This window comes from Enhydra lutris, unplaced genomic scaffold, assembly GCF_002288905.1.
Source record: "Enhydra lutris kenyoni isolate GAN:26980312 unplaced genomic scaffold, ASM228890v2 scaffoldscaffold84, whole genome shotgun sequence".
NCBI classification, from domain to species: domain Eukaryota; kingdom Metazoa; phylum Chordata; class Mammalia; order Carnivora; family Mustelidae; genus Enhydra; species Enhydra lutris.
The window spans coordinates 2,985,049-3,008,111 of NW_019154168.1; the positions used below are offsets into that span (position 1 = coordinate 2,985,049).

General features: G+C 38.8%; 1 protein-coding gene across 1 annotated transcript in view; it reads left to right on the forward strand.

The window, feature by feature from the left end:
* Positions 1-23,063, forward strand: part of LOC111161331 (plakophilin 2) — a 92,380-nt gene that overhangs the window by 43,377 nt on the left and 25,940 nt on the right. Inside the window, exons 6-7 of the mRNA XM_022524929.1 lie at positions 796-1,003; positions 10,139-10,316. Coding sequence (XP_022380637.1) covers positions 796-1,003; positions 10,139-10,316 — 386 coding nt within the window. The remainder of the gene's footprint in view (positions 1-795; positions 1,004-10,138; positions 10,317-23,063) is intronic.

Consider the following 23,063-nt stretch of genomic DNA (forward strand, 5'->3'; position numbering starts at 1 on the left):
CCTCTTGATTTTTTTAGTTAATTCTTACAGCCTGAGATACAAAATCACTTTGCTCAGATTGCCATTATTTGACCTCTTCTTGGACAACCATCCATTTCAGAATCTAAACTGTCTATTTTTCTATTCCTCATTCTGGCCCTGTCTGTAACAGCACATTCTTTCCTGCATATTTGGATTGGAGAAATGTTTTTAAAATAGCATCTCAAGAAGTATAAAGTTGCATTATTTACTTAAAATGCTTGCATAATTTTTATATAAACCTTTTTTAAATACCCAAAGCAATTGACCATAAAAATAGCTGGCATTTAGGATTAGTTTGCATTGCTGCTACCATTGCTGTGGTATGTGAATCTTTATTTCTACCATTAATGAAGGTGAGCTGTATTTGTTTATGTTGACCCTAAAATTGTGTCCTGGAAAAAAAACTCATGTGATGTGCTGTTCTCCCATAAAATTCCTCGTTCCCTGCATTCCCATCCTTCTTCATTATGCTCAAGGCTTTTATAACTTAATTCTTTCTATCCACTTCACTATCACTTACCCAGCTTCTATCACTTTACCTTCCTCTTCAATTATCTCATAGGCTTCAGTCTTCTCAAATTCATTGTTAGCTCCTGGATGAGAGGTACTGCCTTATAGCAGGTATATATTGTATGCTGTGAGTTTCAGATTGTTTCTCCATTGGTGTTTGATGGGAGTTCTCATACACACTAGTGAACTTCATCTGTTGATTCGTATTACAACCAGTGTCTTTAATGCCACATCAGAATAAATACACATCCATTTCCTCCCCAGGTTAATCAGCTTCGTGGCATCCCCAAGCTGCTGCAGCTCCTAAAAGTTCAGAATGAAGATGTTCAGCGAGCCGTGTGCGGGGCCTTGAGAAACTTAGTATTCGAAGACAATGACAACAAGTTGGAGATGGCTGAACTCAGTGGGGTGCCTCGGCTGCTCCAGGTGTTGAAGCAAACCAGAGACTTGGAGACCAAAAAGCAAATAACAGGTAGTGCTTACAGAATATTAAAGGATGTAGGACAGGGTACCCCAGCTGGTTATGTTATGCCATCTGTTTTTTCTGAAGCTTTCTGAAACCAATGGTTGATGGGCTCATCATTATCCGAAAGGTGGATTTCAAGGGGCACTGTCACCCTGCTGAGTTAGACCCCAGATTCAGGTCAGGTTTGAATTCCTTTTTACCTGAAGGGGAAATTATTTTGAGCCTTTTGCTCAATATTTTTCATTAAAAACTGTGACTTTGACTACATGTTTTTAAAACAACTTTGCAAGGCTCACTGCCTGGAAACCCTGCATCAGCTTACTAACGGCCAACTGTGTAGTTTGAGGATGTGTGAGCTTTCACAATTGCCTTGGGTGCCCAAGGCATTCATTCTGAAGAGAACCAATAGGAACCACACCCAGTTATTTTTATTATATACTCCACAATCCACTCGCTGGATCTATGCAAAGAAAGCACATCAGGGCGTGCCCAAGTGTAGAGGGTCAATTTAATCAAATATTCAAAATGCAAGAAATGTTGTTTCCCAATCCTTCCATTGTCTGGACCCCTCAAAATACCTGCTCCCTAGCCCACCTGTCCCTGCACCCTAAAAAAAAAGAAAAAAAGATGAGAGTAGCTGGATGTGTTTTTTTCTAGTTCTCTACTTCATATTTCAGAATACTGATTTGCACAAATATCTTCTTTCTGCCCAAGAGATTAAAAGGATGAAATAATCTGAGAGCATTAAATCAACAGTTTTAGTAATCCTTGAAACATAGAGAAGAGAGATCTAGTTTCATTTAATGAACAATACATATGGTAGAGGAGAAAATATTTCATTGATGTTCAAGTTCACCCTCCTCGCCATCACCATCAGCTCCCTGCTGGTGCTCCCTGCACACATTGCAGACAGCAATTGTCAGTAGGATTGCCCTGGGGAAACTTTAATTAAGTAGCATCAGTGGCCCAGGTGGTAAACATACATTTTTAATTTAATTATCCCGGAAAGGTTTTGAGGTATTTTTAGGTATTATTGGGTGATTAAATCTCACTTTTATAGATGAGGAAAGTAAAGCCCAAAGAAGTTAACCCTTTTTAATATATCCTATAAGAGTCCTTTTAAGTAATAATGCTTGAGAGTGTTATTTATTTTCAAGGGAGGTATTTCACAAATACTATTTTAAATTGAATATATTCCACACTTCTGCCATGTCCACTTTACCATAGAGCAGTTCTTTTTTTCTGTAGAAATGTCATTCTATCTTCTCTCCCCATTTATATCTTAAAATAATCACATATTTTTCTATCTTGCTATATTTTAATTTTATAAAACTATATGAAGGGTCATACCGTGCTGTCCTTCCGCCAGCATGCTATCATGTCCCATGAAAAATTTCCTTCCATATTTGTGACTTACATTAAAATACCTACAGAAATTAGGAGTGATCTTACTCGTTCATTCATTCATTCATTCATTCAGCCCGTATTTATAGGGCTGCCTTCCAGTGCCAGGCACTGAGAATCAGTCTAGAGAGGTTGTAGATGTTCTCTTCCCTCTACTAAAAGATGAACAATTATGTGATGATAGGCACATTAAAAAAACAAAACAATAGCCATACCTCATAATTAGAACCTAACATTTCCTTCATTAAAATATAGTAATGACAACCATAAGAGAGAATCAAACAGATAAACTGTTCTACAGTCAAAAAAAGAGTTCACAAAGGAGATATGTTTCCTTGTGGACTTTAAAAAAAGGCTAGGATACCCATTTACTGGTGTTTTGAAGGAGAAAGAAAGTTATTCCCAGCAAAGTGAACATCATTAGCAAAGCAAAAAAGCAAAAAGAAGCTGCTGGTCATTTAGAGGGAGTTGTATAATAGAGTACTGAGGTTAGGGTGTATTGTAGCTAGAGAGCTTGGGAGGATTTGTGGGTGTGTGTCAAGGAAGTAATCCATTGAACCACACTTCCTCGTTTTTGTTCCGCTGATAGGAAACTACCGTCAGAGAACATTCTGTGGAATTAATGCCGTAGGAACTGTTATCTTTAGATAATTTACAGAGCTGATAAATAGAGGTTTATTGTGCAATTTCTCATGATTTTTAGAACAAGCCAAACACCCCTACCAGAGGGTGCTCATTACATGCTAATTGAATTGAGTTGATACTTGAATGTTTGATACAAATCCTTCCAAATAACTTCCTTTAGCTCTATTAATAGAAACAGCTAAGTAAGTGCTTTCAGGACCTTAGAAATAAATTGTTGACTTAATGTGGACCTGTTTATATCTTTGTTTAGAAACACAAAGTGAACAATCATATATGTGAATCTTTTCTTATCTATTTGGTGAATATCTTTTTATTGAGCCCTTTTTACGTGCTAGTCCCTAAGTTAGGACTTTCTGTTTTGCATCTTTGTGTCCCCTGACATCTCCTTAAGGCATTATTGACGGTTGCCACATGATCAGCAGGGGGAAGCTGATTGCCCAGGATTACACAACTGACAGAGCACAAGGCCCAGATGCGAACCTAGCTTTATCTGGGTGTTTTGCTCTGTGAAAGTGGCTCCCACCTACTCTTTTGGGGGCAGAGAGTGACTCATTTTTACACTTCTTTGGGAAGGGGTTTGTCTTTAAGAATGTCAGATCAGAGAGCTCTTTCCTGCTTCTCTGAGCCTTCCCCTCTCCCCACTTACCACTGGCATGCTTTAGTCGTCTTCACGCCTCTGGTTTACTATAGCAGTCGCTTCTTACCCGCCCTCTGATTCAGTATTGTGCATTCCCACTCGATTCACCACTCTGAACCTAGTGATTTCTTTCTAATATGAAAATACTGCCCTACTGTGCTCCCCATTAGCTCTAAGACAGAGTGCATGCTGTGGAGTATGCCACACAAAGATTTTAAAATGTGAGCCAGGTGACCAGGGGCAGCAGTGTCTCCTCTCATACTCTTCCAGCCTAAGTTCTAAAATCCTAGAGGATTAGCTGGTCTGTTCCATGTCTTGGTGTCTTTGTCTCTACTGTCTCTTGGACTAGAATCCTTTTCCACACCTTGATCACCTGGTGAATCCTCTCATCCTTCGAAAGGCGTCTTTTCCTCTGAAGCATTTTCAGACGCGATCCTATCATACTTTCCTCCCTGTCTCCCGCCATCCCCCCCAGCTGAGTTTTGAAAGAGGGGGCTCCTAATGAACTACTTCTGCATCCTTTAATATTAGGATGTCACTTATTTCATGCCTGTATGTTTATTGCAGTAAAAACAGTGCTACTCTTCTAAGTTTCTCAACAGCTATTGCTGTATGACTGACTATATAAAAGAGAGTTGTGGGGGCTTCCGGGTGGTTCAGTCTGTTAAGTGTCCGACTCTCAGTTTCACTCAGGTCATGATCTCAGGGTCCTGAGATTGAGCTCCATGTCAGGCTCTGTGCTTACTGTGGAGTCTGCCTCAGATTCTCTCTCCCTCTCCCTCCTACTCACTCTCTCTCAAATAAATAAATAAAATCTATGGGGTGCCTGAGTGGCTCAGTTGGTTAAGCGTCTCCCTTCAGCTCAGGTCATGATCTCAGAGTCCTGAGATCCAGCTCTCTGCTCAGTGGGAAGCCGACTTCTTCCTCTCCCTCTGCCCCTCCCCTTCACTCATGCTTGATCTCTCCAGTGTTCCCTCCCTCTCTCTCTCTCTCAAATAAATAGTTAAAGAATCTTAAAAAATAAATAAATAAAATCTTTTTTAATGAAAAAAGGGAGACTTGTGACCTGGGAATATCTGGATTACACACAAATAAGAGAATCAAGTGTGTTTTTAGATAAGACCCTGATTTTTCTGGCCAAGATATGAAGCAGTTAACCATCTGATTTCTATATATGCATAGAAGAAGCTGCAGAGCTTTGTTTATTGGGAGAGAACGTCAACTCACTGACCTTCCTGGCATTTTCAGTACCAGCCTAGGGGGAAGCCCTTTCCTTTTCAGATAAAAAGACTTGAGGATCAAAGAGTTTCCCTCTGTGAGATTATTCCCCCTCCCTTACCAAGTGAGCATGGTAATGTACTTTAATTTAAATGAGAACAGCACATACTGATCTCAGAGGTTCATCTTCAGGGTCACCGAGTGATGAGCACTTTCAGGAGTGAGTAGGGCTCTGCCTTGGTAAGAATAAAGCAGGAGCTTCTTGTCCTTCTGCTTGTTACATAAGGAAGGGTCAGGATGATTGTTGATGAAATTTGTTGAAAATGCATATTGAATTCTGCATATTTTATGGAAATATTTAATAGGATTGCTGTATTTTAGCAGCAGAAACATTCTACTTTAAAATATTCATTATGCACCTTTTAAAAATAATTATATTTTTTTCTGCCTTTGTAAAGTGCAACAAGTTACCTTGGGTTCATATATAACTTGGACTAAATGGCCTTTGCAATAGTGTGGTATTTCAGGTAAGATTTGCAAAACTTAGGTGAAAGGAGTATATCCATGCAAGGGAAATTATTTTTTTTTTTGAAAGATTTTATTTATTTGACAGAGAGAGATCACAGGTGGGCAGAGAGGCAAGCAGAGAGAGAGAGAGGAGGAAGCAGGCTCCCTGCAGAGCAGAGAGCCCGATGCGGGACTCGATCCCAGGACCCTGAGATCACGACCTGAGCCGAAGGCAGAGGCTTAACCACTGAGCCACCCAGGTGCCCCACGCAAGGGAAATTATTAAAAAAAAGAAAAAAAAAAAAAAAGAAGAATCCTCCTGGGGCGCCTGGGTGGCTCAGTGGGTTAAAGCCTCTGCCTTCAGCTCAGGTCATGATCCCAGGGTTCTGGGATTGAGCCCCACATTGGGCTCTCAGCTTAGCAGGGAGCCTGCGTCTCCCCCGCCCCCGCCCCCGCCTGCCTCTCTGCCTACTTGGGATCTCTGTCTGTCAAATGGATAAATAAAATCTTAAAAAATAATAATCCTCCTGTGACCATTTTGCAAAATGAGGCTAAAACACACCGGTTCTCCTTTTCCTCTTCCTGCTCCTCTTTCTCCTTCTGTACTGATAATAAGGATTCATTTAATCATAATACTTGCAGATTTTGCTATCAAAGTATCATGCAGACTTTGCTAAATAACTATATTTTTAGTCCTAAAGGGCAATATTATAAAACATGGATTTTAATATCTTACAAGATCCCTTTACTAAAGTTAGCTATTTTTTGCAAATATCACAGTTGGCAATAAATTTCTGGATAATGCAGTTATTATTATCTCTGTTGTAAGTGCTAATTATTCAAAGTATATCCCTTACCAGAATCCATTTCTCTTTCTTTTTGGCTCAAATGAGAACTTAGTGATAGAAAATGACAGGCTTATCAGCTGCAACAAAGAACTATAATAGAGATCTGGGTGCTATGAATAAATTAACTAGAAATTAAAGGTGAGACCAATGAAAACCTAAACCCTAATACTATCTCGGGGCATCTAGAATCAGGTCATTGAAAGGAACCTCTATCAAGGGTCATTTGGTCTGTTTGTTTCTCAATGCCAGAAATGGGAATCATTTTTTTTTAAGTAAACCCAGTGTGGGACTCAAACTCATGACCCTGCATTTAAGAATCGTGCACTCTATCGACTGAACCAGCCAGGTACTCTGGGAACCTTTTTTTTTTTTTTTTTTTTTTTTTTAAGATTTTATTTATTGACAGAGACACCATGAGAGAGGGAACACAAGCAGGGGAGGTGGGAGAGGGAGAAGCAGGCTTCCCACCAAGCAGGTAGCTTGAAGCAGGGCTCAATCCCAGGACCCTGGGATCATGATCTGACCCAAAAGCAGACACTTAATGACTGAGCCACCCAGGGGCTCCTATTGGGAATCATTTTTAAAATACAGATTCCTAAGATCCATTCTGAGATTCTGGCTAGTGAATTTGGGATGTGGCCCAGAAATATGTGATTCAGATATGCCACGAGTTTCATTTAGAAACTGCTAGTCTAGTGTAGCACTCTAGTTTTGGGATAAAAAAACCCCTTGTCAATGTTTTCCCAAAGGATGAGCTCGTTTTTTATCAGCTCCAGCGATAGAGCTGGATCTTACAAGCAGATCTTTCTCTTTCCTTCAAAGCTCTCTTAGAAGTTTGTATTTCCAGTGAGCTAGAATCTTTTTCCCTAGAATTTCCACTCATTAGTTCTGGTTTTGCCTTCTTATAGTCACACACGCACACAAAGATATCTAGGTGTTAAATCTGCATTTCTTTCATTACTATGTGTATTAGATTCTAATATTTTTTAGCTTGGATTAATTTTTCAAGCAATTGAATCTTTAGTGACTTATAAGAACTCTCTGTATTAAGGAAATTAACCTTGTATTGTCATACGTATTTTCCCATTCCATAGTTGGTCCTTTATTGATTTTGTATGTACATATAGGAGGAATGTTTTAAGTATGTGTAATCTCGAATCTCTAGTGAACACTTAAGCTCCTTCCTAGCTTCTTGCCATACAAAAATTTGGCAGACATGATATTTCTATAAGATATCCTACATTAAAAATTCAAAAATTATACTCACACTCCCAAACCGGATTCTTTTATAGAAGTAATACCACATGCCAAGCTATAAAGGACATCCGACTTTTGAAGGAAAATTCCACTCCCTTTGTTTAAAATTAATCCTCTTCTGGTTTTTATTGTAAGGTATACTTTTCCTTTGAGTGCTGTGTGTGGTCCTTTTTAAAAAGGAGGAAATGTCATTATGCTTTACATCTTTAAGCCTCTGGCAAGCAGAGACTGTTAATTTGTTTATTTAAAATAGGAAGCTATTTTTTTTTTCCTTTTCTCTCTTTTCTTCTTAACTTTCTTTAGTGGCTTAGTAACCACTCAACCTCACACCTGCCTCTAAATTGTTTTCAACCACCTTTGGAGTTTTATTCTGTCACTCCCCCATCCAGTGCCCCTCAAGATGAAGTGGGAGTAATGAAGTAATTGTGTTACAAAAGCTGAGACTGAGAGACACTGCTCCTGGCTAAACCCCAGAGCCAGTTGGAGCGGGAGAAGACCTCCTCCTGAGCCAGAATGCTGGGCCTCGCCAGACACCAGACCCAGTGTCACTCTATCTGACGGAAGCTCAGCGTAGGCTGCAGTGGAAATTGGTTATCGTTTCAGAAATTACGTACTGGTACACAGCCAAAGTAAACTGATGAAGGTCAGGAGACTGTGTCTGGCCTCGAGTGTTCTAAATGGTGGGCCAAGTACTAGTATGGTCGAATAATTAGCACACTTTAACTGCATAGATGATTATTTCAGTCATTAAAATCAGGGCTGATGATATCACCACTGAATTCAGCCCCACCCCCACCCAAAATACCTTTGCTTTTTTCATTGAGTAGACGGTCCTGTATACCAGTGCTTCCTCTTTCTTTTTTGCAGACAAAGCAGTACATTTTAAAAGTTGGAATTACTGACTGGGTGGTGAGGGGAATGAATAGGGAAGAAAATGAAGATCTCTTCTCTTTCAGCCCCTTCTCTCTCTCTGCCCTCCTGGATGCTAGTGAGTTAGTCATTTGCTGAGGTGTGAAGGAAGGTAAGGCAACTTTACCCCTCCTGGGAGTCACTGGAATAGCCAGCAAGAGGGGCGTGGTCCTTGCACTGAATTGGAAGTATTGGAATGCCACATTTGTAAGAGAATCAAATCCTCAATGTACGTGCCACTTTGCATTCTTTCTGAGATACCCAGCTTCAGCCTCTGTCTCACAGATGCCCTGGAAGGTACAGTACGCTGTTATCTTCATTTCTTTCAGTGTTGGCTAATACAGCCTTTCTCTTTAATGGCAGGTCAGGGGAGAGGTTTCAAGAGGAAAGGGAAGTTGAATGAGGGCAGTGGTACCAGCCTTAGACCAATGCTTTAGGCCATACACGTTGGCAAATTGATCAGATACTCTTGTATCTCCTTCACTGCCAAACCGTAATATAGGAAATACACGAGGTATCTAGCATAAATTCCAGGAGGACAGAAAGTCTACCATTGGGTAAGATTTAATAAATATTAACTGGCAATGTTGATCAGCCTACTGGAGACAGGTGTGGGTATAGGCAAAGGTTTTCCGTGGGCCCTTCCTGCTCTCACTGGGAGGCAAATATCGGGCAGAAGTTGCAGGTAGTAGGGAGCAGGAGGCGGAGGGAAATATTCTCTCCCTGTTTCTACAGGAGAAAAAAATACGACCCTTTAAAAACACTGAAGTCTTGGGATACCTGGCTGACTCAGTCAGTAGAGTGTGCAAGTCTTGGTCTCGTGGTTGTGAGGTCGAGGCCCACATTGGGTATAGAGATTTTTTTTTTTTTAAAGATTTTATTTATTTATTTGACAGACAGAGATCACAAGTAGGCAGAGAGAGAGGAAGGGAAGCAGGCTCCCCGCCAAGCAGAGAGCCCAATACGCGGGACTCTATCCCAGGACCCTGGGATCACAGCCTGAGCCCAAGGCAGAGGCTTTAACCCACTGAGCCACCCAGGCACCCCTCGAGATTACTTTAAAAAAAAAAAGTTAAATCTTTTTTTTTAAAAACTAAGTAAATAAAAATAAAAACATTGAAGTCTTGGGGTGCCTGGGTGGCTCAGTGGGTTGAGCCTCTGCTTTCAACTTGGGTCATGATCCCAGGGTTCTGTGTCGGGCTCTCTGCTCAGCGGGGAGCCTGCTCCCCCTCCCTGCCACCTGCCTCTCTGCCTACTTGTGGTCTCTCTCTGTCAAATAAATAAAATCTTTAAAACACAAAACAACAATAACAACCAAACTACATTGAAGTCTTTATTAAAATAGGATAATTTTCAGCCTGTGTATTGGTGAGACCAGAATTTATTCTCTCAGTGAGGTCAGCCTAATGGTAGGATCTTTTAAGAGAAACAACATAAATGTTAAAGGATTTCTAACTTTCACTCACATTCCGGGTTAATTTAAGCTGGCATACTTTTATATCATAAATCTCTCTCTCTCTCTCTCTCATTATGGATCAGCTTCATTGCCATCTAACAAACTCAAAACTGATTCTTTTGGTTGGAAAAGGTCTGTCTCCCTCCCTCTTTTTTCCCAGCAGCTAGCCACAGCCTGGGGGGTATGGGCTCTAATGCATCTTTTCAGCAGTCATTTGACTCACCCCTGCACTGTTTTGATAGTACTCTTTGCTTTTCTAGGTTTGCTGTGGAATTTGTCATCTAATGACAAACTCAAGAATCTCATGATAACAGAAGCCTTGCTTATCCTGACTGAGAATATCATCATTCCCTTCTCGGGGTGGCCAGAGGGAGACTACCCCAAAGCAAATGGTTTGCTTGATTTTGATATATTTTACAACGTCACAGGATGCTTAAGGTAAGGCCACTCTACAGATCTTTTTTTCTGTATACCTTACATACTGCATCTGGGTTTCTAAAGCTGCTCTACCTCATTACCTGGAGATCCAATAAGAATTATAAAGGTCCTTCTAAATACAAGAAGCACAAGAAGCGCGTCCTTTCCCATTGTTACCAGTGGGGCGTGTGGAGACAATGAGAAAGGGAAAGTAAGAACAGAATATTGTTTCTAGGCATGTTTGATTTCGGCAGCGACCCACATTAGCTCGCAAGAGAGAGGCTATCAGTTCCAATAAAGAAAACAGAGATGTGATCTGAATACCCAGAATCCCAGGCAGACGGGCCTTCTCTATCTCCCAGGGTTTAACATAGGCTCCATGCTATTTTTTAATTTACAAAAATCTAATTGACTGATATGGTTAAAATATCATTTTAAACCTAGTGCTTTTATTCTTTCATCTTATACATTATACTAGTCATAATGATTCAATATTTGTATATATTGCAGTCACCACAGTAAGTTGAGATAACATTCATTGGCATGCACTGTTACAGAATTTCTTTTTTCTTGTGATGAGAACTTTTAAGACTTTTCTCTCTTAGCAACTTTAAAATACGTAATATAGTATTATTAGCTATAGTTGCCATGCTGTACATTACCTCTTCAGGATTGACTAAGTTGTTTGTTTGTTTGTTTATGGCATATGAAAAATTTATCTCCTTTATGGTTTATTTGGACTTCGTTATTTTATGACTAGAAATTTGTACCTTATGACAACTTTTACCCATTTTGCCTACCCCTCTTGCTTCTGACAATCCAACCAGTTCTCTGTATCCATGAGCTTGTTTTTGTTGTTAAGTAATCTCTATACCCAACATGGGGCTCAAGCTTACAACCCTGAGATAAAAGTCACATGCTCCACCAACTGAGCCAGCCAGACATCCCATAACCTTGGTTTTTTGTTTTGTTTTGTTTCTTTTAGATTCCATTTATAGTTGAAATCATGTAGTATTTGTCTTTCTCTGTCTGATTTATTTCACTTAGCATAATGCCCTCAAGGTCCATCCATGATGTTGCCAGTGGCAATATTTCATTCTTTGTTGTTGCTGAATAATATTATATATATATATGTATACATACATATATATATATATACGCATACATACACACACAGATACCTATGTGTGTATATATATATCAGATTTTATCCATTCTCTTGTTGAGAGATACTTAGCTTGATTTCTTTGCTATTATGAATAATGTTTCAGGGAATATGAGGGTGCATATATATTTTCAAGTTAGTGTTTTCCTTTTCTTTGAATAAATACCCAGAAGTGGAATTGCTGGATCATATAGTAGTTCTGTGTTCGATTTTTTTGTAATGTTTTCCACAGTGGTTGTGCCGACTTAACATTCCTACAGGCACTGCACAAGGGTTGCCTTCTCTCTATATCCTCACCAACACTTGTTATTTCTTATCTTTTTGAGGATAGCCATACTAACAGGTGTGAAGTGATATCTCCTTGTGGTTTTGATTTGCACTTCCCTGGTGATGTTGAACATTTCTTCCTGTGCCTGTTGGCCATCTCTGTATCTTCTTTGGAAAACGTCTATTCAGATCTTCTGCTTATTTTTTAATCAGATTGTGTTGACTATTGAATTGTATGTTCTTCATATATTTTGGATATTAACCCCTTACCAGATATATGATTTGCAGGTATTTGCTCCCATCCCATAGGTGGACTTCTCATTTTATTGATGGTTTTCTTTGCTATGCAAAAGCTTTTTTGATTTGACACCATTCCACTTCATGATTTTTGCTTTTGTTACTTTTTTTTTTTTTTTTTAGTGTCAGATCCAAAAAATAATCACCAAGATTGATGTCAAAAAGCTTACTGCCTATGTTTTCTTCTAGCAATTTTATGGTTTCAGGTCTTATAGCCAAGCCTTTAATCCATTCTGAGTTAATTTCGGTGTATGGTGTGAGATAGTGGTCTAGTTTCATTCTTTTGCATGTGGCTACAGTTTTCTCAGCACCGTTTATTAAAGAGATTTACCATTCTCCTTTCTCCACTTTCCCCAAGTATTCTTGACTTCTTTGTTGCAAGTTAATTGACCATATATGCCCATATTTCTGGGCTCTTTAGTCTACAAATGATCTTTGTGTTTGTTTTTATGCCAATACAACTGCTGTTTTGATTAACAGAGCTTTGTAATATAGTTTGAAATCAGGGAGTGTGATGCCTCTGGCTTTCCTCTTCTTTCTCAAGACTCTTCGGTTATTTGGGATCTTTCGTGATTTCATACAAATTGTAGAGTTGTCTGTTCGATTTCTGTGAAAAATGCGATTGGAAACTTCATAGGGATTGCATTGACTCTGTAGATTGCCTTGGGTAGAATGGACAATTTAAATATATTAATTCTTCCAATCCATGAGTATGGTATATCTTCCCCTTTATTCATGTCTTCAATTTGTTTCATCAGTGTCTTATTGTTGTTAGTATAGAGTTCTTTTGCCTACTTAGCTAAATTTATTCCTAGATGTTTTTAAATAGCTGTAAGGCAACAAAACCTAAAGGGACAGAAAGTTTCGCCATAAGAACAGCTACCAAAGAAGTTAATTTGATCAGCTTTTCTAAATAGTGGGATGGAAAAGTGCTTGAAATATTTTCTCCCTTGGACTGTCAGATGCCAGCTAAATCAAGAGAAAATAGAAGTACATGCAGGAGGAAGAAAAATGCTAGTCTGAACTTATCTAAGATCATGCATCTCAAGCTTTCTTATATTTGAAAATAATCATTGTGCTTTATGTGCAAGGATTAAAAGAAATCAAATGGAAGATATAATCAAGGGGCACCTGGCTGGACTAAGTCAGTTAAGCATCCAACTGTTGACTTCAGCTCAGATCATGATCTCAGGGTTGTGAGATTGAGCCCAGGCTCTGCATTTGTGCTCTCTCTCAAAAAAAAAAAAAAAAAAAAAAAGATGTAATTGAAATTAGGCAGCCCATGAGAGGTTATAATATATTCCGCTTTTGATATTTTCTGTAGTTACAGTTCATTTTTTGAGGGAATCTAGATGGTAAGTAAAAGAATTTATTATGGTAAAATATTTATCTTCATAGTTAATCAAACACCATATCAAAATACCAATTTTGTATAAGCTTTTATGTTACTTATGGAGAATTTCACAAAGATGAATAAGAAAATCCTTAGGGAACTGTTAACCTACCAGGGGCTACAGATGAGCAAAGGAAAGAGAACACAGCTTATGATGAAATATGTTAGACCAATGGCTCCTGGAGCATTAGCACCTGCACCACGTGGAACCTGTTAGAATCCTCAGATTCCACCCCAGACCTTCTGATCAGAAACTCTAATGGGGGGGGAGGGGGCAGCAATCTAGTTTTAACAAGCCATCCAGGTGATTCTGATGCAGCTGAACCATGGTGTCAGAGGTACAAGGGAAGTGCTGCGGGAATACAAAACAAAGGACCATTCATGCCAGCAGAGTGGAATCAGAAAGACTCTATAGAAGAGGTGCCAAATGAACTGGGCTTTGGTGGATTATTTCAACAGTCAGAAATTCTCCGAGGACTAGGGACTCAAATCCTTGAACAGCAGAAGAGGTGCCTAAATGGTCTCTTTGACTCCATCTTCTGTACGGTTTGCTAGATCTGCTTTTTTATTGCACTTTTGATCTAATAACACATTTTGATCTATTTAAAAACATTTTGCATCTCAGAATTTCTCTGTAGCTCCCATTGCCGGACTGTGTTACATCAGAGTTCTTAAAGTATCAGTCAGGACTCTTTCAACTCAAAATGAGATTTTCAAACTTGCTAAAGCCAAGTAAGGATTCATTGGCTCATGTGGGTGAGATGTTGATGGTCACTTGTGGAAGGGAAGGAAGTACACTAGGAACCATGACCTCAAGGACTAGAACAGAAACTCAACATTCATGGGACTCTGTTTTTAAATTTATATCTCCTCTCCACTTGCTCTTCTTCTTTCATATGTTGGGCTCATTCTCTACAAATGTGAACAAGCCTGTGTATTCTTTTTACTTTAATCCCTAACACCTAGCAAAGCTTCTGGCATACAGTAAGCAACTATAAAGTATTGAATGAAAAAAATAAAAGAAGGAATGACCAAATGAAAATACCTGATGAACTGAGTGAATAATCAAGTCTGGCGAGAGCATCAGATTTGTGATGGGAAGTAATCAAACAGAAGTTGGAAACATAGGCTAAGGTCTGATTGTGGGGGCCTTGAAGGTCATGTTAAGGGGTTAATTTTTTTCTTCTATAAGCAAGATTATCTAGGGTGGGAGGATAGAAATATGAAGTTCTGTGTGAAGAATAATTATAATATTAACAGGAAAGGTGTATTGAGAAGGTAAATAATGTAATAAAGACAAAGATGTTAGTTTCAAATCTTCCTGCCGTTTTTCCTTATGAATGAGGAATAAAAGACTTGGATGGTTTGAGTGAAGCATGCCTTAGCTGACACACACATTCCAGAAGATGTAATAGCTGAATACACTCCCACCAATATGACACCATTTTAGTGTTTGCAAAGCCAATTCAAACCACTGATTTGAACTACTTTTAGAAGCAGAATATAACAAAAAAATCTACCAAATTGAATGCCAGTAGTACATGCTTAAATATCTCTTATTTCATTTGTGTGTCTAATTTGCAATAATAATAGCTGACATTAATTGTATATTATGTTCTAGAAACTTCTGAATGCTTTATGAGAATTTTCTTAGTTTATTCTTACAGTAGGCCTTGTAAAACAAGATTTCCCCATTTTATAGTTGAGGGGTTCAGGTAGGTAAAGTGGTATTTCCAACATCATGCAGCTAGCAAGAGACAGCTGAAATTCAAATCCAGGAAGCCTATCTCCAAAGCCACATATTCGTATGTTCGTGTTTGTCACATTTCTACAGACTGTGCTAATGTGGATAAAACCTCTACCCTTGGGCACCTGAGTGGCTCAGTAGGTTAAGCCTCTGCCTTTGGCGCAGGTCATGATCTTAGGGTCCCGGGATTGAGCCCCGCATCGGGCTTTCTGCTTGGCAGGGAGCCTGCTTGCCCCTCTCTCTGCCTGCCTCTCTGCCTTGCCTACTTGTGATCTCTCTCTTTCTCTGTCAAATAAATAAATAAAATCTTTAAAAAAAAAAAATCTGTCCTTCACAGCCTTGCAACCTCACACAGCTGGGTAGACCAATTTATACTCACATTCAAGTCTTCTTAAGGGCATTGCATCTGTGTCTCATTGGTTTTATAAGTTCTATGCAAATGGAACTCTGCATTCCATTTCACAGAAGCGAGAAGATACAAAGGATGAAGCCTATGAAGTGGGAGACATTTCCAGGAAAGGAGAAGGCATTGTAGGCAACAACGTTAGGTTAGACATTGTCAAAAGGAGTATAAAAGCCACTAGGAGAAACCCGCAGAATGCAAGAAGAGCCTTCTAGGGACCTGTGATCAAATAGTCTCAATTTCCATAACAATAGAGGTGTCTGCCCTCTTAGAGACACCTCTAACAGGTGTCTGCCCTGTTAGAGAAGCTGTGGTCATAAATAAGCAACTCTTGCTTATTTATGACCACAGCTTCTCTAAACAGATTTTAAGATGAGTGTTAACTGGTTATTACAAAAGTGAATCTTGCTGAATAAGAAGATCATGATGTTAGCAAGTATCTTAATTGCTCTAAGTTTATTTGAGGTATTCTCTCCTGCAGTGGGTGCAGAGCCAACAATGAATTGGCAACATGAGCAACATCTTTGGCACTGTGGTTGACTTAGTGCAGCTAAATTTTTTTAATCTCCTCAAAGAAAAACTGCATACACCAGTGACTTTTTTCCTTTACTAATGTGACACTGAGATCAGTTTTGAGAGGGGCTTCACTTGGTCTGCCTAGAGCAATGGTTTAGTGAATCTGCTCTGCAGGTAAGATTTTGCGTTGTTAATGAACTTGCTTTGCAGCAGTGGCTCTGGCTCTGGCCACCTGGAGCTGGTACAGTGAGACTTCATTCTCACAAGAAAACGTGCGAAGTTTATCCTTTGAAAAGACCAACACTGTCAGGTCCAGGATATTTGTCAGGTATCAGACTTATCTACAGGATTAGCATCTGTCCGGAGCAGCATTTTCCATGCATAGGCCTTGGTGCTTTCTTTAGGTCCCTTTGGAATTAACATACTTATAACAACTGAAGTTACTCACTGAAAGGTGATACATAGTTTGCAAAGAGGAAACATCTTAAACAATATTATGCTAGCAATAATAAGTAGTAAACTCCAAGCTAGGAGAGGGAAAGTAAAATGGTACATTCCCAATTTGTGCTAGAGCCAGCAAAAGCAATAGTCCGCATTTCTTAATAACTCCACAGACAGTGACATCATGTTGGTAGTTTGAAATCGGCCACAGTGGGAGTATTTACACCACAGAAATTGGCAAATGCTACAAGTCAGAGGTCTCCCCACTCCCTAGAAAACTGTTGGGACACCTGAGTGGCTTAGTTGATTAAGTGTCTGCCTTCAGCTCAGGTCATGATCCCTGGGTTCTGGGATTGAGCCCCACATCAGGCTTCCGGGTTGGCAGGAAGTGTGCTTCTCCCTTTGCCTGCCATTCCCCCTGCTTGTGCTCTCTCTCTTTCTCTCTCTCTGACAAATAAATAAAATCTTTAAAAAAGAAAGAAAAAAGAAAACTGATTCTTGAATAAAAATCTACAGGCACGCCACTGGCACTGAATTTCTGTTCATTAATTAACATCAAAATGTGGGTAATTAGAGTATAAGCATATTTTTTTCTATACACATCCCTTTTCAAAGAAGAAACAGTTCCTTTGTTTTCTTGGAAGGTATCACAAAGTTCAGCATTTTCCTTTTTTTGAGTGGAGAAAACATGTTAAAATGACCCATTCATTTTTTTTTCCAAATTATTTTCATTTACTTAAGGCCAGAAGTGTGCCATTATTTGACATTTGATAATTTATTGCAGTCAATAGGCTACTCTTTCGGATATTTCAGATTCCAAAAGATTTATGTGACAAACATAGAATTGTAAATTGCCAAAAAGCATGAGCTGCCTTCTTTGATTTAACACCCCTCCTACATGCACACTCACTGTGATGAGCCCCTGCTTTTCTATTTAGTATGGGTAACTTCTTAGGAGTTGATGTGACATGGCTGTCAAATCTGTGTGTTCCACCTCGCGGATTGGTGCACCTTTGGAAAACCTTTGGATGTGACAAATGAAACCAATAGTTATTATCAGGAGGAAGTTTGAAATTTCTACCAAAGATTTATCATTACTTCTCCATTCTTCCATGTCATTCCCATTGTTTCTTTCTTCCTTTTCTTTCTTTCCTTTCTCCTTTCCTTTCTTCCCTTGTCTTTCCTGATTCTTTGCTCTCTTAAAGAAGAAGAAGCTGAAAGAACCTACAAGTTAGAAATTAAAGTGCCTCCAGAGTTCCGGTTGGACTGAAATGGACAGGTATAAGACCATGGAGAATGGTGGAAGCTGTCAGAGTAGAGAATGGGAAAAATATCCTTTTTCCAAGAGCAGTTCTGGAATATATCCTTTTTCCAAAGTTCTAGAAGACACATCAGACTGAACACAAACACATCTCGGCAGTCTCTCTTAGCAGTCTCCTTCTTCATCTTGAAGAAATTGACAGTGACTCTCCCAAATTATAGAACCATTATCAGAAATTTGAGAAAGGAAACTAGTCCAACTTTCTTGATATTTTACCATTTGATCTGTCTTTCCTCTTCCTCTTATCTAACACTGTATTTGTTCCTTGGATGCCTGCTATATTCAAATCTCTTCCCGCTACAGCAGAGGGACGCCCTTACCAAATTGTAAGGGAATGTAAATGTCTCTCACAAAAGGGTGATTTCCACTTGGTTTGCAGAACTTCTCCTGTGTTTGCTATTTCTTAAAAATAACCAGCTTAAAATAACATGACAAAGATGCTTATTTGGGGGTGACAGAATTTGCTCCCCTATACCATAAATAATGGAATTGGCAATATTTCTAGCAATGTTACACTTTCAGTCATAATTGTATTTTATATGTTGTGTATTTTAGATATTGTGGGGGCCAAGGATAGGCCACACTAAGATGGGCCACTTGACATGAAGATTATTTTGAGCTGAAGGCAATCAAGACCCTGTGTGCTCAAGAGAAATTTTTGCCTCTTTGTTAACTACATAGAAAACTCTAAATTGGCGGTCTTTCCCAGAATAAGGGTTATTAGCAGCGATAAATTTTATCTGAGTGTCCCATCTGTGTGGCAGGACAAACATCTAATTACCGAACACCTGCTCTTCTTTTCATCCTGTCAATTGCATTCCTTTCTTCTGAAGTCCCAGGCCCCTACCCCTATATCCTCAGTTTAGAATAACATATATACTTCATTTTGCCTGTCTTTAGAATTTCCATGGCTATGTGGACTCTCTGTACATATGCTATTTGATTTTCTCCTCTTTATCTGTCTCTTTTCAATTTGATTTTTTGTCCAGCTAAAAGGACCCCAATGGGGACAGGAACTCTTGATCCCTAATAAAATACAAACAAATGTCTAGTTTTATGAGATAAATTGTTGTGTAATTTTCTCTTCAAGTGAATTTAAAAGATGTAAGTGGAATTTAAATAGGTATATAAAATCCTGATTTTTAAAAAATGATTGTTTATAAGTAAAATCTCAGGGTTTTTAGGTCATCTGTTTGAAATCTCTCAACAGTAATTAGGTTAGTAAAGCAAACAAATCAAACATCAAACCAAGCAAATACGGCTATGCTAACCTGATCGCCCCTCTCTGATCTTCCTGAATCCAGTGCTCTTAAGAGTTTAGGTCACATTAGAATTGTCAGTCAGCACAACTACAACGCTTGCAAATGTCTCAGTTCTTCAAACTAAATTTTCCACTATCCTATTCATGCCCTTAGCAGATAGGCTCAGATTAGGAGTTGTACTTCTCAGTAATTATATGACATTTCTCTTTGCCAAAGAAACTCTTTACTGGTATCCCAGGCTCAACCTTGGGATGATTATTAAGAATACATGAATAGGACTAATGTGGACGCAGAAAAAACAAGGTAACAGAAGAACAATTTTTATTATATCAAGAGGACTGTATTTGCTTGCCTTTCTGTGTATCAGTCAGTATGTGACTTGGGTCCTGAACAACAACAAAAAATTCCCAAGAATGACTTTGTCAGAGATTTTTAAAAACATCCTATGTTTGTTTGTTTGTTGAGATATAATTGACACATTAGTTTCATTACAACATAATGAATTTATATTTGTAGACATTGTGAAATGATCACCACAGTTAGTCTGATTAACATCTGTCCCCATGTATAGTTAACAGATTTTTTTTTCTTGTGTTAGACCTTTTAAGATTTACTCTCTTAGCATCCTCGTGTTTAAAAAAAAAAAAAATCTGGTATAGCTTAATTTGGAAGTAGTTTATTATTAACTATATCTTATGTCACTGAAAATCTTTTAAAAAAAAAAACTTGACTATCATCCTAGAACTATTAAAAATTTTGAAATTCATCATGATTTAAAAATGAGCAGGTTGATATATTTGGATAAAGCAGCTGATGACTTTTCTGCTATCCTGTGGTGAAAAATCTGTGCCTGTACTGGAGGTGCAGACCGTCTGAGCATCAGATGCTTTTACTCTAAGTCTTAAGCGTCTTCATCAATCCTTATCTGGCATCCAAGACATCTCCTTTAGGTGCCAAGAATGTCTATTCAAGTTCCAGTGACTCCCAGGCATATTTTAAAAAATTAGTTTGCTGTTTATAATTGATTCAAAATGGAATTTGGCATTCTACCTTGAAGAGCCAGCTAAATCCAAAGGAAGTGACTGTTACCTACCAACCAGATGATTACTGGCTACACTGATTATTCAGAATAATTTTAGATGATCTGAAAAATACAGGAAAGCAAAACCAAAGGATTTTTTTTTTTAAGATTTTATTTATTTGACAGACAGAGATCACAAGTAGGCAGAGAAGCAGGCAGAGAGAGAGGAGGAAGCGTGTTCCCTGCTGAGCAGAGAGCCCGATGCAGGGCTCAATCCCAGGACCCTGGGATCATGACCTGAGCCGAAGGCAGAGGCTTTAACCCAATGAGCCACCCAGGCACCCCCAAAGGATTTTTTTTAAAAAAGATTTTATTTATTTATTTGACAGAGAGAGAGAGAGAGAGAGAACACAAGCAGTCAGAGTGGCTGGCAGAGGGAGAGAGAGAAGCAGGCTCTCCGCTGAGCAAGGAACCCAATGCGGGACTCGATCCCAGGACCCTGGGATCATGACCTGAGCTGAAGGCAGACGCTTAATGAACTGAGCCACCCAGGCGTCCCAAAACCAAAGGATTTTTAAGGATAGATTTTCTCCTCTACCTTCTGGTTTCTTGAAGTGTAATAGATGCTGACCTATCTTTGTTCGGTTAATGTTCCTTGTCCTGGAAGGAACAAGACGTGTAGGAGAGAGAGCTTTGTTCTACCTCCCAATGATGCTGCTTTTTGCAGACCAAACAGTTGACTTTGACTGCTGTGTGCAGGTACCTTCGGGAACTGATGTTGACTTTCAAGGTAACAGACAAGCCCTTTTCTTGGCAAAGAGTTTTTGTCCCTCTGCCAGTTCAAATGAGGTTCCCCTTTTGTTCTATGCAATAACAAGCTGCCTCTGCTGCTTACTCTGGGTTCATCACAGACAAGGCCCAACTGTTTGATATATATCAGCTGAAAGATAAACAAAAGCCCAGACCTAAATTTCAAATAACAAGAGGAAGAAGGACACCTCCTTATCCACCAATCTCTTATCAAGTGCCTGTTGGATCTTAGAATGGACTCTGACCAAGCACTTAGGGGACTGAGGCCTTATTGCACAGTTTATGATACACAATATTGAAATCCTATAGTTGTTGGTGGATATGAAGATGTACCTACAATATTTGTAAAATCATCAAGGTGATCACTCTCTCAGTACGCTAGCTAGACCATGAATACTGGTCCCATAGGCAGTAGGTCTTGCATGTGACACACATGTAAATTATACATTTGTAGGAAATTACACCTATTACCAGTAGATATCACCCCATTTAAAAAAAAAAAAAATCTCCGCCTCTTAGAATTACTTGTTGTTGAAATGTTTTGAGAAGATTCACTTTAACCATATTATTGTGCTGTCTGCTAATCTCCTATCTCGTGACTAATTATAGCCTTTAACTTTATTTTTTTTTAATTTTTTAAAAATTTTTAATTCCAGTATAGTTAACATACAGTATTCATTTCCCCAGGCTAGTTGACCATACACCACACACTAAGCTTTGGACTTTCTGTGTCGAAACAAACCTCCTTTTGGTGCTGGCCAACTAGCTGTTAACAGTATGCTTGCGCACAGATAACTTCTTATGGAAGGGCCAGTAAAAAGCCTATTAGAGGCAGGTAATTCTGATTTTGTTTTTTTTTTTTTTTTTTTAAGAGTTTATTTATTTATTTATTTATTTGAGAGAGAGAGAGAGAGAGAGAGAGAGAAAGCCAGAGACAGATCAAGAGCAGAGTGGGAGTGGGAAGGGAATGGGCAGAGGGAGCAGGAAAAGCAGACTCCCCATTGAGCAGGGAGCCTAACATGGGACTTGATCCCAGGACCCTGAGATCATAACCTGAGCTGAAGGCAGACGCTTAAGCGACTGATTTTAAACAAGAGTCACAGGTCAGGATTCCAAATGAAATTTTAGTATGCCCTAATTTGGAGAATTTTGTGAAATTACAGATAATAGTGTTTATAAAGTACCTACTATAATGTCTATCACACACACTAAGTTGCGGTTGTCTTTGTCATTTGACATTGTCCATTCTTTGGTTTGCCATATGAATTTAAGGTTTAGTCACCTGTCATTAATCTTAACAAAGACATGCCATTCTTCCTTTAATTCTAGCAAAGTCCTGGGTGTTTGGTTTTCTTTTCTCCTTTCATTAGGACACTCAGGAATGTGTGAGATAAGTGGTCCTAAAGAGAGTCATGAATCATTGATTTGCTTTTAGATAAAAAAACACCTGAATCTTCCTAAATCTGTAAAGTTTTGTTCAGAGACATACAGAGGTTCAGATTCTATTTTTTTCCACCATTTACAAGTCCTATTACCAGAAAAATTCTTCCTCATATCAAGCATAAGTAACCAATCAAGCTGGTGTTCCCTCCATTCTGGCTCATGGAAGGTGAAGAGTTCCAAAACAATTCTGCTTTTGTGTGAGAAGTTTATATTCCCCACTTCTCCCTTCTTCTGAGGCCGGGTTACCAAGTCCAAGGATCTGGTTTTTCAATTTCAGTATACAACAGCATACATATTTTAGTTGGCTAGAAGTTGCTGATGTATTTACCCAGACTTTGGCTAGATTATACCAAGAGAAGTAAAACCATCATCTAATTGAGTTGAAGTCATAGATACTAAATTAAACATTTCTAATATATTCATTGGTAACTCTGATAATCAATTTTTATTGAGTAGTGTGTGTATGCTCATTCTCTTTTACTTTTCAATAAGATAATTGTTGCCATGTATAAATATTTGATACTATTTCATTTATAATTGTGGGATATTTTCCATATTAAACCTTTTTTGGGCTACCTATAGGAAATAGTTATAAATAAATATTTCTCAGAATTTGGGAGATAAATTGTAAAAGCTTCCATTCTGCCTAAGATTAGCCATGGTAATTCTCTGATTCCCACAA